General features: G+C 39.4%; 1 protein-coding gene and 1 non-coding gene across 2 annotated transcripts in view; one reads left to right on the forward strand and one right to left on the reverse strand.

Moving 5' to 3' along the window:
* Positions 1 to 16,451: 16,451 nt before the first annotated feature.
* The window catches only part of Tcf24 (transcription factor 24), a 6,489-nt gene continuing 4,112 nt past the window's right edge, over positions 16,452 to 18,828 (reverse strand). Inside the window, exon 3 of the mRNA XM_008854788.2 lies at positions 16,452 to 16,565. Coding sequence (XP_008853010.1) covers positions 16,452 to 16,565 — 114 coding nt within the window. The remainder of the gene's footprint in view (positions 16,566 to 18,828) is intronic.
* On the forward strand, positions 17,412 to 17,519 carry LOC115067903. The gene has a single exon (XR_003847257.1). It is a non-coding gene; the product is annotated as a U6 spliceosomal RNA (small nuclear RNA).

The following is an 18,828-nucleotide window of genomic DNA, read 5'->3' on the forward strand; positions in this document are numbered from 1 at the left end:
TGAAAAGCTGGTTCTTATAAGCTTCTGGTTCTCTCTTTTGATTTTATATTGGAGTGGCCAGATTGCTTTTGTCTTCACGAGTTCCCACAGAGGCCTAAGTCAGATGAGGATCATATGCTCTCAGGCTTTCTCCTAAGGTCTGGGTCCCTCCAGGAAAGATTTTGGCCTCAGGAATTTTGGGGTTGGACTGGCCTGGGAGCTGGGCCCAGGAAAGATGCTGGTCTAGGGCAGCTGGTGGCCATGCCACCCAGTGATACAAAGGCAGATGGGGCCGGGAAGTGGCCCCAAGGACTCCTGGGGACTGCACTGATGAGCTGGGTTGGTCTGGATGCAAGGATCAGGAAGAGGGAAGTCAGCCCCTGCTACCTGGAAAGAGGCTAAAGAGGCTGGCATGTGGTGCAGGCCCAGGGAAGCAGAGGGAGGTGAGGGCAGGGCCAGGCCCAGAAGCAGTGCTCCTGGGGACCAGAAAAGGCACTGAGTTGGTCTGGATGAAAAAGATCAGGAAGCAGTAGTGGTTCCCCAGGTGTCTGGGGCCCCAATACAAGGAATGGGACAGGATACAAAATAGGAGGAGAGATTGTGGGGGAGATCAGGGTGAATGAGACTGGGGGTGTCAAGGCATGGAGGGCACGATGGACCTACCCTGGAGAGAGACCTGTGGGTCAGAGAGAGGCCTGTGGGTCCTCTGTTCACATTTTTTATTCCTGGCACCTAATATAGTCTCCAGCCCATAATGAATACTACAGAATTGATAATTAAGTGAATCAAAATATGTTTTTTATTTTTAATTTTTATTTTATGTTTGTAAGTGTTGTGCCTGCATGTATGTAAGTGCACTCAAGTCATGAAATGCCCATAGAGGTCAGAAGAGGGTGTCAGATCCCCTAAAACTGAACTTATGAATAGTGGTTAGCTACCATGTGGGTGCTGGGAATGGAACCTGGGCCTTCTACAAGAGCAGCCAGTGCTCTTTAGCACTGAGCCATCTCTTCAGCCCCTGGATCATAAAATATATGTGATGGTTGGGAAATTTTTCAAGGTATTAAATCTGTCTTCCTTTCTTTAGATATATTTGGGACTAGGGGTTGTGCATATTAGGAAACTGCTCTATCGGCTGTATCACAGAACTATGTCCCCCATCCCCAAGACATTTTAAATTTTAAATCTTAGTTGCAGAAAAGGTTTGAAAAAAAAGTTTCATCTATGGTTAAATAAAAACAACATGCATTTATATGATTTTCTTGCAAAAATGTTTTTAATAAATTAAAGAACCCTGTTTTCAATGTGTACCCCTAGATATGGAAACAGGATTTGTGGGAAGAGTTTTGTGTTTATTTTATGCCTTTATTTGTAACATTTAGACCTTTTAAAATATTTTATAATTTTTATTTTGTATGACTGTATTGCCTGCATATGTGTAAGTGCACCTGTGTCACGCAATGCCCTTGGAATCAGAAGGCAGCATCGAATCCCGTGGAACTGGAGTTACAGACGGTTGTTGTCATGTGGTGTTGGGAACCGAACCCAGGTCCTCTGCAAGAGTAGCCTGTGCTCTTAACTGCTCAGCCATCTCTCCAGACCCCCCATTTAGACTTTTACAATGTATTGATCTTATTAAATTTGAAAGATTATTAAAGCAGTACATTTTCTCTCCAGGTTGCAAGAATAAGTCATTTGTAAGATCTTCTATTTAGCTCATCAGTTCTTCATCCTGACTAGCATTATGGAAAGGTCCCAGCATTCTCCAACAGGGAGAGGATCCATGGGGGTTTCTGATCTCTAAACTGATGAATCTGGTCAGTGCTGCCATTTGCAAATGCATCTAAAACCACTTTAAGGAAAAAGTTTCATGATTTAAATCTGTTGTAGCTAAAATCAATTATCCTTTGATGATATCACCAGGACAACCTTTAAAGTTTACTATTGCTAGAAATATGTGGATTCAGGGGCATATAGGATATTATTTTCTCCAGGCTGTCAGAATCTATAGCCTGCACTTACACATGTAACTCTCATTAGTAAATTAATCCTTTTGGCCCCCAGTCATTTCTCATATTAGTGAAGGACTTGGAGAACCTCCCAGGACTCCTAGATGTTTGCAGCAGAAAATGAGGCTGGAGCTGGTCAGAATTGGCCATAATAACCACATCCTTGTGCTTTCCCTTGCTCAATAGTAAGCATGTCAGAAATAGAGCTAATGCAAGAGAAATGTAAATGACTCTAGTCAAAAATGCATGACTTTCCTGTATAAAACCCAGGTACCTTAGGCAAGATTATTTTTAAACATAATATTGACATTGAGATAATCATAGCACTTATGCATTTCATCCAGCTGAAATTCTGAATCTGTGGAAAAATACATTTAAATTGTCAGAAAATAGGGCACTGATCTGGATGGAATTTGATTCTTAAACACTTGAAGTACATGAACGTTACTGAGATAATTTGGGTGAAAATTACCTAAATTACTTATGATTTCTGTCTGGATCTAAAACAGTTAGCTATAGTGACTTAATTGTCAAGGTGAAACACTAGGATTTCCCTTTTCTGTTTAACAATTGAACTTTTCTGTTAATAAGCTTTGAAAATAACTACTTAAATCCTACCATGAGAAATTCTCAGTGTAAGGGATGCTTTACAAGTTTTCAAACAGGCCAGTGGGACTTGTGGGGAAGTCTGTTGAGGGTCTTTGGGGAAAGTTTTCTTTTCTGATGTAGAGACACATATGGGAAAAAGTGGCTCTTCTTCCCTTCCATGTTCTGGCTTGTTAAAAGATGCCTGGCATTGTTCCAGGTGTCCTCTGCAACAAGGGGAGCTGACCTCAAAGGGAAAAGAATATGAATGATGCTGATAAGCCAACAAATCACCTAGTATCTACTAACCAGGAAGCCACAAGCTTACGCTTTTTGTTATGTGAAATAATATAGCTTTTTCTTACTATTAAAAAAATTATTCGTAAGAATGTATAGAGTCAAGGATGTAAATAATTGAAAATTTCAAACTAAGGTTAAATTAAGGTTATTTATACCTCAATCATAATCTAATATAAATTATGTCCTGCAATTAACATCCCATTACATCTCCAGTGAGTTAAAATAAGGAATTAACCATTTTCTCAAATTTTGCCAGCTTCACTATTAAAGGACAATAAGCATGCTGTTCTCAGAAGTCTCTGAGGGAAAATATAATGATTGGCAAGGAATATATTAACTGGGAGGAACAGCTAACTGGAGGGCATAACATTGCAATTATAGCAATGTAGAAAATGAATTTGATATCCTGTGTGTATATTTACACATTTGTTCCTGTGTATTATGTCTATGTGTCAGACACTCTAGTGGCCACCTCCCAGGGGTGTCATACTTGTGTGTGCGAGCCCTCTCCCAGGAACTTGGAAATCTTAGTTCATCCATGAGGTATACAAAAGCACATATGGCCTACCTACTTGTTAACCACACGGGACACAAAATAGCAAGCTCCCTTAATAAGAAAACAGTGGGGTGGGTGAGGTTGAGCAGAGGGTGAAGGTGCGTACCATGCAAGCCTGGCAACCTGAGTTCACTCCACAGGAAAAGGTGGAAGGAGAACCACCGACTCCATAAACTTGTCCTCTGACTCCACACATGTGCACAAGCACAGATAGACACACATCATATGTGGGCACACACATGCATATGCATACACACACTAGTAATAATAATATTTTTTAAAAAAGAAAAATTGCATATGGGTGTGCTTACATACATGCAGGCAAAACACTCATAAAAGTAATTTTAAAAATAACTGTCATCTGTTTCATGTCATCCACATAAATCTTGCAGTTCTCTAAACAAACAGCATTTCACACATATGCTTTTCTTTCTTCTTGGCTGATGTACTTTATCCCTTCCTCTGTTGATTCCTATTTAGCTTTCAAAACCCAACCTGGCCACCAATTCTGCTGGTTCTTTCCTATATTGGCCTTATTAGAATGAGATCACAGATAAGTTACTAAGTTGATTCCCCTAGAGTAGAACAGACAACTGAGTGAGATCCAGATGTCAAAGCCTGGGACCTGGCAGAAGCCGACTATCACGAGAGCCATGCACATTCAGGTTGATGCTGTTCTGCCTCCCCTTTCCCTGGTTAAACCATCTGGCACACTGACCAATTTTCTTAAAACATTTGTGGCATAAAATTTGCTGCTAGAGCAACAGCAGGAGCTGGGATGTGACTAGGTCACAGACGACCTAGTATGCTCGAGCCCTGGGTTTGATCCCGAGCACTGAAAAAATAAAATAAAACAAACAGCAACAACATTGATTGATTCCAGCTCTAGAGCCTCATCTCCTGACTTACTCCCTTCAAGGATTTCAAGGATGCATGTCCAGGAATGCGTGTTCCTAAGTGTGAAAGTGTGTCTGCTGTTACTTTAATTTGTATTTACCATAAGGTTGAAAGCTAACTTTACAAATGCTTTTTTTTTTTTTTTTTTTTTTTTTTTTTTGAGACAGAGTCTCCTTGTAGCCCCAGCTGTCCTGGAACTCACTATGTAGACCAGGCTGGCCTTGAACTCACAAAGATCCGGCAGCCTCTGCCTCCCAAGTGCTGGGATTAAAGGCATGCGCCACCATACAAATGCTTATTTTTTGTTTTTAACTTTAACTTTTCACACTGATTTTCTGATTTTGTTTTACAAATCATGGATTTTCCCCAGTTTTTCATGGACTATTTTTCAAAACTGATTAATGGGATTTCTTTACATTCTTTATACTGTATAATAATCTTTTGTCAGTGCAGTTACATGCACTGTACATGACTCTTCCTAGTTTGTTTTATTTTTCATTATACTTAGTGATGTAGGAATGACTTAATGGAGGCTGACTTTTAATTAACTCCATTGAAACCATGTGCTCTTGTTGCCAACCTTGGCACTTGGGTCTTGTTTCCTAGGCAACCTCAATTTAGTACTCCACCCAAAAAGATATTAATGAATGAATGAATGAATGTGGGTGTGCTTGAGAATGAACATATCAAGGCACTGAAATGTGGTGCACCATCTCCATTGTACACAGTGCAGACTGGGAAGGACACGTGACCATGGATGACTGAGATAGTCTAGGAGTAGAGATGAAAAGGCTGATCTGCTAAGATTAGGGAGGAACCAAGCTTGAACTTCCCCATTTGAATAAAATCATGGGTGGGGCCAGACTCTAGACACAGTTCAGGATGGAGTTCCAGCAAGACAGTTCTAGGAAACAGACAGCTCCAAGAGAGATCTAGGGAAACGACTGTCCTTGGAGTTCAGGCCCACTCTTAAAAACCAAATTTAAGCGATTGGCTATTTGTACAGGTAATTATAATGTCGGTGTAGTAACACTGTTAAGGAGTCTTGTTTGGAAACCCATGCTCCTCTCCCAGTCTCCTAACAGCTCCCAACAAGCAACATCTCTCCATTTTCCAAAAGTTTTCTGGCAGCCCTTCAATCCAAATTATTCAGTATGTCTTTCAAGACCCTGTTTGATTTAAAAGTTGCACATGACATAACACTTATTCCTAGTGGGTTTTTTTTTTAATTAAATGAAATGGTACATGTGAAGTAGCTGCCCCTTTCCCCATGTACATCCCTTCAAAGCAGCATGTACGTGTTTGCTTCTTCCCATGCCGAGAACATTTTCCGTGTCCCTCTCAGCCTTCCCTGAGCTCTTAGGGCTGGATTAGTCACCCATGGCAGATGCTCTTGCTGCTCTCTTGGTAGTCATCCCTAGCTTTCTTCCCAGTTGAAGGAACCTTGTTTGTGCTGTGCCTGTACTAGGCCCAAGCCAAGACAGATGCTATTTCAAACCATCTGTGTGCTCCCATTACCTCCTGCTATGGGTTCTGGGGGCTGGCTCACTCAATAGCTACTCCAGCCTCCCTTACCAGATTTGTTTTTTTGTACTTCAGAGGGTGAAAAGGTATTACATATTTCTAGACTTTTTTGCAGCCAGAATTCTGTAAGTGAAACACATACATAGAAAGAAGACTACGTTCACATAACTTAAAAAAATATTTTATTTTTAATGTCTATGAGTGTATTGCCTGCATGTATGTAAGTGCGCCTGTGTCATCCAATGCCTGCAAAGGTCAGAAAAGGGCAATGGATCCCTTGGAACTGGAGTTACAAACAGTTGTTAGCTGCCACGTGGGTGTTGGGATTCGAACCTGGGTCTTCTGCAAGAAAAACCAGTGTTCTTAACTGCTGAGCCATCTCTCCAGCCCCATGGATTAGGATTTTTAATGTAGGAATTTAAATTATATTTAACTAAATTCAATCTGTAACATCCAGAAAATGTTGAATCATCTATTTGGGTATTTCTTGGCCCAGTGAGGCTGACACAAAAATTATCCATTACTTATAGGTAGCAAAGACAGCATGCTTCTGGACTCAATCACTGTAGGATACTTTCTCATTTGGCAACAAAGTGTAGGTCAAAGCAGAAATATTAGGTGTTTTGACAGCCCATATCTGTGGAACAACTTTGGAAATGTTTCTGCAAATACAACTCCACTTGGTTTTATACCATATTGTGGCTTAGACAAGTGTCCCTCAAAGTCCTGTCCTAATCCCCAACTCTTGGGTAATGGCATAATCTTTAAGCAGTAGAGCCTGGCCATAAATCTTCTGATAATATTGCAGACATCACCTTAAAGAGAATATTGAGACCCTGGCCCTTCCTTTCTCTCTTTGACTTTCCTGTCACCACTTGTGTGAGAGGCTTCTTCTACCCTGCGTTCCCACTATGATGTGGTAGACCTTGCCACCAATGGAAAGGCCAGCCAGCTGTGGAATGGAACCTCTGAAATTGTGCCAAAGCAAAGTTTTCCTCTACTGAAGCTGATTACCTCAATCATTTTTTCATAGTAAAGGAAAACTAACATGTCTCATAATTCCATCAGCCACTAATAACCTATTTTAAGCCCTTTCTTTTAAAACTAGGGCCAGAGAGATGGTACACTGAGTAAAGTACCCACATGGTGGAAGGAGAAAACTGACCCTGGCAAGTTGTTTTCTGACTTCCACACATGTACCATAGCATATGTGCACACATATATAAAATATGTACATTTAATAAGTAAAAAGAAATAATAATAATAACAATAATAATAATAATCAACCTAGCTGGAGCAGATATTACAAGTGAACTGAGACTCATATACCTGCCATAAACCTAGAGATGACTTTGTTAACTTAGTCCTGGACTATGAGAAAGTAGAAGTCTTGGATCCTGATAACTCTGTAAGCCACCTTCCCAGGCCTGGTGTGCCTGCTTGTTTACAGGAGAGGATGAAGTCCTAATTTGTTGAAGCCACTACGCTCAAATATTTTTTTATTAGCTCCTCAAAGCAGTTCTTGGCTGATAGAGTAAACAATGAACTGCCATTATATTAAAAAGAAACGGAGGCCACCTGATGATTGATGATCAAAGGCACTGAAGCATGACTGGCTCTCTGTGTGTGTGTGTGTGTGTGTGTGTGTGTGTGTGTGTGTGTGTGTGTTTCTCACTGTGTAGGTCCTCAGCAATAAAACCACATAGGTATGTTGCAAACTATAAGGTACCATAAAGTGGGAATAGTGAGTGATTAGGTTTTAAATTGTAACCACAGATAGTCCATCTCAACTGCAATGTGAGAGAAATTATGTAGTCTTCTCTATGTTCTCATTAACTGATGTTCCGGGGAGGGGGCTATACCTACATTAAATATTCCACAAGGCTGATTGCTTTAGAACTTCAATGAATGTAGAGAGTTGGAATGTTGCAGGTTCAGAGCCAAATTGTCTTGGGCTATCTTAACTCCCTAAATAACCATTTATTCCCTATCTCTGTGTTTGATCTAGCATCCTTGTGACTATTAGGTAAATACTTTTGGAATGTACAAGCTGACTCCTAGCTTCCACCAATCCAAAAGCTAAGGATGTCATCAGACAGTATCTGAGACTTGACCACTTTGCTATAACCAGTCTACTGATGTTTCCACCAATGTATTTAAGAAGTTTGTTGATTATGTTTGTTCTATTACTATAAAAACTTCATGCAACTGTTACCATCTTGGGACATGATAATTGTGGAAACCTTAATCTATGCTTCTGGGCCATGGTCATTCATGTTTGGCTCCAGAATAAACGATCTCTTAGCCCCTTTGAAATGAGAGCTGTGGGTTTTCTTTTTTTTTTTTTGAGATTATATCCTGTATCTGACTTTGTATTGTTTTAGAATCCCTAGCTCTGAAGAGGAAAACTATTGCCAAAGTGGTCTTTTCTAATGTTAGTCTTTGTTAAATACACAGTGAAGCAGAACTGGGGCTGGCAGGGCTGCTTTCCCTCTCAGGCTTTCTACATGCTCTTTCCCTTCCAGTCCTAGACAGCTTTAGGGAAGACTTGAGTATCCAAGGAGTTAGAGGAAAGGAGCTCAGACTCCTGAGTTGTCTGTCTTCTAGGTCTGGACTGGACTGGGATGGCCCGTGACTATCTGAGGTCCTGTGTCCTGCTTACAACTTCTCAGATCTTCCTAATTCTTGGCATTCTGTTCTGGGAACTCAGCGGGTTCTGCACTGGCAACTTGAATTTCTACACAAGCTCCCCCAGTTTCTTCCTCCAGTATACGCTTCTCATCTTGCAACCTGGGTATGCTCTCTGCCCTCTGGTGAATCTAGGGCTTCTGGGGTATGGTGAGGCCAACCGTAGTCTCCAATTCCTCCCCGCCTCTCCCCGACTCAACCCAAAGCACAGACTGATACTGCCATTGTTGCCTTTCTTCCTTTCAGTGTCTTGGCCTGACCATACTTTCTTCTCTATTGCCACTTCCAATAAAACTCCACGGTAGACCTTCAGTCTTTACTCTTTTAATGTGTAGGTACTGTGTACATGCATGCATGTGAATGTGTATTTGTGTGAGTGCAGGCAAGTGTGTGAATGTCAGAGGGCGACCTTGAGTGTCAGTCCTTACCATCCACCTTGAGAAAAGGTCTTTGTTCATCACTGTGTATGCCAGGCTAGCTGGCCCAACAACATCCAGGGATTCTCCTGTCTCAGCCTCCCATCTTGCTGTAGGAACACTGGGATTATAGACGTGCACTGCTGTACCTGACTTTTGTGTGGGTCTGAGGAGTCAAACTCTGATCCTTACACTTACATGGCAAGTGCTTTATCCACTGAGCCATCCCCAAGCCCCAGTTTTGGTTCTTATATGCAGAGAAGAAAGCTTTGGAGATTTAGAGTTCCATTTGCCTCCCTTAATAAAGTCTGACATGTAAGTCATAATATTATTTTGCTGATTCTGAAGGTCAATTTTGCATTTCAAAAGTGTGCGTCATGATGACTTCATTCTAGGAGGAATCTGCTTTTAGAGACCCTCAGTTCAGAGGCTGGTAGGCTAAAGGTCACAGTTGAGTAATTACAGACAAGTAAACCCCTCATTAGCAAAGTGCTGCCTGCCCAAAGTATGTACTCTCACATGTTCTCCAATTCATCTACTGAGATCCAGGTCTCTTTCTAGAATCAATTTTGTCTTCCCCCTCTTCTCCTCCCTCAAGTTTCATTAGACCTGGATCTTGAGTAATAGCTTTAGCCACTGAAGGTACTGCCCATTGCTGCAGGAGAGGGGCCTCTAATATAAGATATGCATCCCCTGCCCAGCCACAGGTCTGAATGGGGCTTGCAAAAGTTGGGAGACGAGGAAAGACCAATGTTTAGCGAGCCAAGTCTGTTTTGTGTCATGGTACTTCCATTGCCATCCTCACTTATGCTAGACATTGGAAGGACAGAGGGAAACTGGACCATGCAGCACTAGGTGAAGCAGCTCCTGGGCCAATTGGGCAGGCATGGCCCAGCATTATCAACTTCGAATGCTTATTTTGGTCTGCCTCTTCAAGGCAGTCTCTTTTGTGTGTTCTGAAAACATAATCACACCTGTAGCCTGACTGACCTCTTCTTTCTAAAGAAGGATCCAAAAAGAATTCCCCACCTTTCTTCCTTCTCTTGGCACTCCCATCTCTGCCACTGGTTGTCTATTTACTTAGCTGCTGCCTGTTTCAAGATGACTCTAGCACGAGGGTATACAGCCAAGGATGCAAATATGCTGGACACATAGTAGGAACAATCTTGCCATTAAAAAAAAGTTCAACTTAATTGAAATGTTTCTGTCCATGTGGTCTACTTATCTGTCAACACAAAGAATTAAGATGGCTTATGGTAGTATATACTTTAAATTTTAAATCAAGTGATTATAGTATTTATTTGAAAATTAAAATATTTAAAATCATCTTTCATGGTGTTATTGTTTGAAATGACTGAATTTCCAGTGACAATAAACATGGAGAGATGTGGACAGGGTTCATCCCCAGGACATACTTCTTGGTCCTCAGAGGGCCGTGATGCTCATGAGGACCATCCTTCAGTCACATCCATATGCACAGGAAATGACTACTGACATAATCTTTAAGCATAATAGTTTATTATTCTTGTTTATAATTTAAAAGCTTCTGACTAGATGCTGTGGTATAATTTATAATGAAGCATTTGAGTAACATGTATATTTCACTGAACTGGTTTCTCTTATGGGTTGAAACTAAGACTTGTATAAACATAGCAGGGAAACCTTTCTGGGTTTATGTAGTCAGGCAAGACTATGAAAATCCCTGATTCCCAACTGTGATGCAGTTACATCTGTGTGGTATTCTCAGTCTGCAGGAAGCAAATCTACAGGATTTGTGGAACATTTATTCTTCAGTGCAACAGTCAAACACAAAACCACTCGCTACCATTATGTAACAAAAGTAATAGTAATTTCTTTGAGATATACAATCGTGCATTTCCCTTGAGTTTCCTTTTAAAAATTTGGAATCTTAGTTGTCGAATATTCTTGAAGTTACAAAAACAAAATAAAAAAAGTGTGCACCTCGGAGAAAAGTCAGCAACACGACACTGCTAATTGTAGAAATCATCTGGGAGGCTATTGGAAATCCTCCAGCATTGATTTTTGAGAAAACATGAATTATTACCAGATTAGAGCAGAATCTACCAGTTCCAGAAGAATCAAACTTCATACTTTTTCAAATAAAGTCTTTGGTATAATTTGGGTTGACACACAGAAAAAGAGCATTTTGATGAATCCCTCTCTCAAAATAGCTGATACGTATCTCTGGATGAGAAGCAATCTGGTTTATAACGTCTCACTGCCAGACAAAAAAGCAACACTACAATTTTACATATAGCCAACAAGCAATTTGTCTTGTTACAATGGCAAATACAATTTTTGCCTAGATTGGTGATTCATGTGGCTACGGCAGAGGTATTTTACTGGAAATAGGTCTTCAGAGAGGCACTGTGATACACTGAGGCCCAAAGAAAACATTAAATAATGTGCTGAAAATATATACTGGATTGTCTCTTCCATTTCCTCAAAAGTGACTTTCAAGTACCTGAATATTTTCTCTTTGGTTGAAAATGGTCAATTTCTTTCATGAAGATGAGGTCCCTCAAGAAAACAAAATTATTGACTAAGAAACAATTTCAACTAAAATTATTAATTGTGCATTTCAATAAGATCAATCGTTATTTTTCTTTTGTAGTTTCTTCTAAGTTAAATAAGTCTCCATGAACAGGTAAGAAAATCACTGTTCAGGCTAACTATAACTGTAGATGGAATTTTGTTTTTTTAAAAAAAGCCTTATAAAAGTGTGAAACCAAGCTGGAGAGATGGCTCAGCAGTTAAGAGCACTGGCTGCTCTTGCAGAAGACTTGGGTTCATATCCTAGCACCCACATGGCGGCTAACAACAATGGAGTAACTGGAGTTCCAGGGGATCCAACATGTCTTCTGTCCTCTTCAGGCATTGCAGGACATGGATGCACTTATATACATGCAGGAAATGCACTCATACAAATAAATAAAAACAAATAAAATAAAAATGTGAAATGATTCTTTACTACCAGTAACATGGAACAGATAGTAGCCTCCTTTCTCCTCTCCTAAACACTCACCTCCACAACTCGACTTTTAATTTCTATTTCATTCCCTTCTGTTTACTTTTAAAAACAAGTATGTATGGATATTGCAGTGGTTTGAAAGAGAATATCCCCTATAGGCTTCAAGTATTTGGAACTTTGTCCCTAGTTGGTAGTGCTGTTTTGGGAGGTTTTAGGAGATGCAGCCTTGCTAGAGGAAGCATGTCACTGGGGGCTTTGAGACTTCTTAAACCTTGCCAGATTTCCGGTCACTCTCCTTCCTGTGCCTGCTTGAAGATGTGACTGCTCAGCTTTCTGCTCCGGCCACCTCTGCTACCATGCCTCACTTGCCATTATGGACTCTAACCTCTGCACTGTAAGCCAAATAAACTCTTCCTTCTATAAGTTGCCTTGGTCATGGTGTTTTATCACAGCAACAGAAAAGTAACTAACACAGACACTGCTATACTTTGAATGTGAAATACCAACAATGGGCTTATGTGGAGCTGTGTTCGGCAGGGTGTGGAATCTTTGGGATGTAGGGCTTAGCTGGGCATTAGGGACAGACCTTGAGAGTTCTAACTTGACTGCTTCCAGCCTGAGCTTTCTACTTCCTTTTGTAGCCCAGATGTGACCAGATGCCTCATACTCCAGCTGCCATCAATAAGATTCTCTTCCATGGCCATGGCTTCCCTACCATGATGGGCTAATATTCCCTGAAACCAGGAGTCAAAAAAAATCAATCCTTCCTTCTTAAGTGCTTCTTCAGATATTTGGTCACAGAGATAAGAAAAGGAACAAACACATATACTTTTTTAAAAATTATTTTTGATTTTCTGTGTATGAGTGTTATGCCCATATGTGTGTAAGTGCACCCACCCCTGGGACTGGAATTATGGACAATTGTTAGCCACCATGTGGGTGTTAGGATCTGAATCCAGGACTTCTGCAAGAATAGCCAGTGCTCTTAACTACTGAGCCATTTCTCCAACCCACATTTATATTTTTAAATATAACTGTATTGATGTATATTTAGTCCACATACAATATTTTACTGTACCTGTTTTTATAGTTGGGAAAAATAACAATAAAATGGGTTAACCCTCTGCATTTTCCCATGCCCCAAAATATCATTATAAAGGAATTTTAAATGGGAAATTCCACAGGGAAAGCTGGGAGAACAGAAAGAAATCTAAGTGAGGATTTCCCATGCAGATTAGTAATACTGTGACCCAAATATATCCCTCCCCAGGCTTACTATGTGCTCTGTTGAGGACCTAACAGTGAAGAAGGTAGCACTAAGTTGCTTTCTGTTCTCCAGAAAGATTTTCAAATGTGCCATTTTAAGTTATTCAAAGAGACAACTGCAAATTTGACAAATTAATTTTCAAATTAGCATTTTAATATAGTTATAACCCTTATTCTAACCATGCATCATGAATTAAAACAGCATGCTCTTTTGAACTTTTGGTTGAATATGCAACTTTTTTGAGATTTTCCGATCTACCTAAAGCTGTTAGCACATTTAGCAATTTAATAAAATGTTATGAAAATCTATGACAGAAATATACTTCTTGGGCATTAAAACATTTGTTAACTATTTAACAGGATGATTTAGGACAGTATTGATTCAACAAAAGTCATAGCATTTTTTCCCATTTAAATGCTATAAAATTATAGCCAAACTAATAGATTAGCATTAGAAAAGGAGGAGGAGGAGGAAGAGGAGGAAGAAGAGGGGTGAGAGGAAGAAGAAGAGGAGGAGGAGATTTGCTAAAAATTTCACTACAAAATTTAGTGTTTACAGGCTTACTTACGGTAACTTTTAAAAATTGAGACGTTCATTTCTGGCCTGACCTCTCTTTTTCTGTGCTGATAGTATTCCTACAAACATTGAGAACATTCATAAAACTTGCTGGACTTTCTACAAGAAATGTGGCAAAAAACCTTAGGAAGTGACACAGAACAGGGGCAAAGACACTCTGTATGCCCAGGGAAGGCAGCGCTAAGACAGGAAGCAAGTGGCAGCTATGAGTGGGCAGACGGAGCCTATCTTCCTCAAAAAGGCTCCAACTATGAAGAAGATTGTGTTGAGAGTTGAGGGTGTTGAGCCCAACTGCAGATCTAAGATGATGGGAGCTGTTAAGAGACGCAGCATTGTGAACATAAGAAGAGAAAGGGCCATTTAATCCAGGTCTAAGCTGATTTTTTGTGAAGACAATAAAATCATGACGTTATATTCGCTACCCCATAAAAAAGAAATTCTGATTTCATTTCTTATAAAAACTGTATCTAGCGTCCCTCTGCCAATAATATAACAGAAAATGGCTGAATCTGAATCATAGTTCACTTTTTATTCCTTAATGTTAGGTGAGTGGGTAAATACAGGTACAAAAATGTAAAAGCATTTGTTACATACTAATATGAAGAAAGCAAAATGATGTGTAGAAAGCTTTTATTATTGATCACATTTAAATGAATATATTCACATTAAATAAAAAAAACCACATATAAGCCAAAACATAGTCACATGCACAGTCACCTGCAAAGTCCTCGCCTTCAAATGATCTTTAACTTCATTTCACTGCCATAAACTGTAAGAAAACTGAGGTGAAAATAAATGTTTTGACTGTCACATTAATTCAACCAAATTCACTAATATTGTCTTTTTCTTTGCCAATCTTAAACCAAATGCAGCAAGTTTAAAACTAGATTATTGAGGATTAAATGAACTTCATTGCTGGAAAGGAGAATAATAAAGACTATGAAGAAAAGTATGAAGAGGTGAAAAGGAATGTAAGTCATCAAAGAGATGAGGTTAAGTTTTTGTATCTGCTGTACCCCACTGTTTGGGGTTCAGTGTGTTCCCTGACAAACTTGTCTTCTCATGGCTCTGGCCATAGCCAACTTCTCTGAGATTTCCCAACTTCGTAAAAGCTATTAACATACCTAACAATTTAATTAAATGTTATAAAAATGTATAATATAAATTATACTTCTTTGGTATTAGAACTTTTTTAACTGGACAAGAAATAAAAACCAATATCAAAGGCAAAGCTCTGCTAACTTTTCCATAGGATGATTTTTCTTTTATTACATTTATTGTGTGTGTGTGTGTGTGTGTGTGTGTGTGTGTGTGTGTGTGCGCACTATGGTGTTTATGTGGTGGTCAGAGGATAACTTTTGAGAGTTGGTTTCCTCTTTCCACCAAGCAGGAACTCAGGTCATTAGACTAGGTGGCAAATACCTCTACCTACTGAGCCATTTTGCCATCTCAAGATGATTTTTCAAGTCTCTTGTTGCAAACTGAAATCACTGGTGTAGTCAGTCAAACTAGCTGGTTTTTAGGCCCTTAGTGGCATGTAAGTGCAGTGGAAGAGGCCTGCTGGTGAGAGTTCATATTGGGGCAGACTAACCCTTGAGTTTACCTGTGTCTTTAGACCTCTTCTAATTACAGATCAGTGCTAGAATATCCAAATCAGACAGGACTTCCCTCTGCTTCATATTGGTCAGGTAGGTGAACAACTGACAGGAGAAGAAAACCCCAACACATCCATGGCTGAGTGTCATGCATATTCAATCAAGGTCCCAGTAGGGGCTGAAAGCCCGCTTTCCAGGGAGGCTAATCTGAGCCTGCTTAAGGGCTCAGAACCTGAAAAAGAATGGGGTAGGTATGGTGTGATCGGTGGGGAGGAACTCGGACACCCAGTGACACAGACCCCTGTTCATATTGTCATGTGTACTAATGCTTTCCACAATTTGGAAACACAGAAGTCATATCTTAGTATTTATCCTCTTGAAAGGTGATCATACCTATTTCATGAAGAAATCCATGTCTAATATCCACACAAATTTTCTAATTGGAGAAAGTAACTAATAAAAGAAGTTAGTATAACAGACTTCACACACACACACACACACACACACACACACACACGCTAATATAATTAATATGAGTACATGAAATTGGGTTTTTTAAGAGAGAGAGAGAGAAAGAGAGAGAGAGAGAGCGCTAAGCTGAATAAACGATCTCACTTCTTTCAAATGAAATTGTTTCCTAGGCCAAAGCACATAATGGCTTTCACAAAAATGGAATACTATTATATTATAAACACATTTTATTTTTTAATGATAGAATGAACTCATATCAACTTTTAAGTTTGTAAGAGATATGCTACAAAAATGTGAAAATGCATGCATTGTCTGGATAAATACAATTGTTTGCTGTTGTATGTCCTTTTGTCTAATAGTTCCTCTTACACTATGCAGCAGCGACTCAAAGATTAAACAAGCTATACATGTTTACATAGGACTGATTACTCCATTCCACGTTTATTTAGACAGATAAATCTGGACATTCAATTACAGGTTCCAATGTAAACCTTCAGAAATAATGTTTGTTATAGCTGATGTAATAAATACAGAATTATTTCACAGTATTTTAAAACAACAGCCACCACTTCTCCCAGAGCTCACCAGAAGAGAGCCTAAGACTGTGAGTCTGTTGTAGCGTGGCTTTGATTTGCTTTTTCTCCAGAGACAGAGTGCTTCAAAAACTGACCAGTAGCACCGATGTATAATCTGGATCTCATGGGCCATTTCTGAAAAAGAATATTTAAATAAGAATCAGAAAGTTGGTTAGGAAATTATATTGTTGAGATTTCAGAATCTATGACATCTACCACATTGGAATATGATATTTAAAATTCCAAAGACATTAATGTCAATGAAGTGTTATGTAGCTGGTAACAACTGTTATTATGAAGTCTAATGGACAACATGAAAAATGTTTAATAATGGTAGTGATAAAAGTGAAGGCTTTGCTGGGCATGGTGGTGCACGTCTTTCATCCCAGCACTCAGGAGGTAGAGATGGGAGGATCTCTGTGAGCTCAAGGCCAGCCTAGTCTACACTATGAGTTCCAGGCCAGTCAGGGAACCTGTCTCAAAAAAACAGCAACAAAAATTATTTTAATTGAAGGCTTTAATTAGCACTGTAAAAATAGTATGTGGGGCTGGAGAGATGGCTCAGTGGTTAAGAACACTGGCTGTTCTTGCAGAAGACCTTGGTTCGAATCCCAGCACCCACATGGCAACTAACAGTTGTCTGTAACTCCAGTTCCAGGGGATCCGACAGCCTTTTCTGACCTCTGTAGGCATTACATGATATGGGTGCACTTACCTATGCTTTTCTGTCCTCCATGGGCACTGTGCGACACGGGTGCACTTACCTACATGCAGGCAATACACACATACACATAAAAATAAATTTTAAAAAAATTTAAAAAATATGTGTAATATGTGTGTGTGGGGGCACGAATGGCAAGAAGTCATAGAGAATGAACATAGCTGAAAGACAGAAGACCACCCACACTATTTCAATGCCAAGCTAAACCCAAAGCAAAGTGAAATTGAAAACATTAGTTCTCATTATATATGTTATACATAATATATTACATATATTTTATATATAATGAAACTGGGATGATACAGAGAGGATTAACACATCTCCCGAGCAAGGATAACAGACAAATTTAGGAAGCATCCCATATTTCTAAGTTCTGCTGCTCTATGGAACAGTGGGTGAGTATAGATGATAGCTACTTTACACTTTTCTAAAAGCCTGAAGAAAATATTGTGGATATGTGCAACACAAATGGCAGATGTTTGGAGAGACAGATTTGAGCATCAGAGCTTACACTGATTTGAGCATCATATAAATGTACACATATATTAAAATATAACATTGTACTTTGCTGGGCATGGTGGCACATGCCTTTGATCTCAGTACTCAGGAAGCAGAGGAAGGTGAATCTCTGTGAGTTGGAGGCCAACCTAGCCTACATAGCAAGTTCCAGGACAGCTGAGGCTACAGAGAAACCCTGTTTCTAACTGACTGACTGACTGACTGACTGACTAGCTAACTAACAAGAAAACAAAAAATCCCAAATAACATTATACCTCATAAATATATACAACGTCCACATGTGAAATAAAAATGAAGAAATAATAAAAATAAAAAATAAGCATGTAATACTATCAGGGAAGTTACTTTTCTGTGGCAGCCTACAAAAGTCCTATTTTAATGCCTCCAGATGTGATTGGTGAATATAGTCCTGAACTCTACTCTCTCTACTAAGATATATTTACTTTAATGTCTCTTTAACACACACACACCATATAATATGTATAACATATGCATATATATGTGATTTTTTAGGGTTAGTATACAAAGTATTGAGTTTCACTGTGGCTTTTTCATACATCATGTGTTATTATACTTTGTTCTCAATCCTACGGTATATTTAAAACTACGTAGTTTCATTTAAATGATAAAAATCTAGCAATTAACAAGAACTGAGCCTGAAATTAAAGACCTTAAAAAAGGTCTATTCTAATTAAACAACCGCCCCCCCCAAAACAACAACAACAGCAGCAGCAGCAACAACAAAATCCTGTCTTTTTTTAAATTCTTGCTTATCTGTATTATGAAAAATGATTCTTGGGGAGTTTGGCAATTAATAAAGTCATCTGGATTTTTCTCCCAAAGTTAAAGGTCTGAAAGACACCCTGTTTTGAATGTCCCTTCAGGCCACTGGTGCTGACTGAAACTGTTCATTCCCAACAAGATAAAAATGGGGTTGGTTAGGCCCCACTGCATGAGTTGGATCTCTTAAACCTTTCTTCCAGTTTAAAGACACCATGTCTGTGCACCGTGGATGGAATCCAGGGCCTTGCAAATGCTAACTATGAGCTCTACCACTGAATGTATCTCCCTTCCTCATTTGAGATACTCTAAAGTTCCCAACAATTCAAATACACTCATAATATCTGTAAAAGACTAATGATTCAAAAATCACAGAAT

Source organism: Nannospalax galili, unplaced genomic scaffold (genome assembly GCF_000622305.1).
Source record: "Nannospalax galili isolate Female #2095 unplaced genomic scaffold, S.galili_v1.0 scaffold247, whole genome shotgun sequence".
Classification (NCBI taxonomy): Eukaryota; Metazoa; Chordata; class Mammalia; order Rodentia; family Spalacidae; genus Nannospalax; species Nannospalax galili.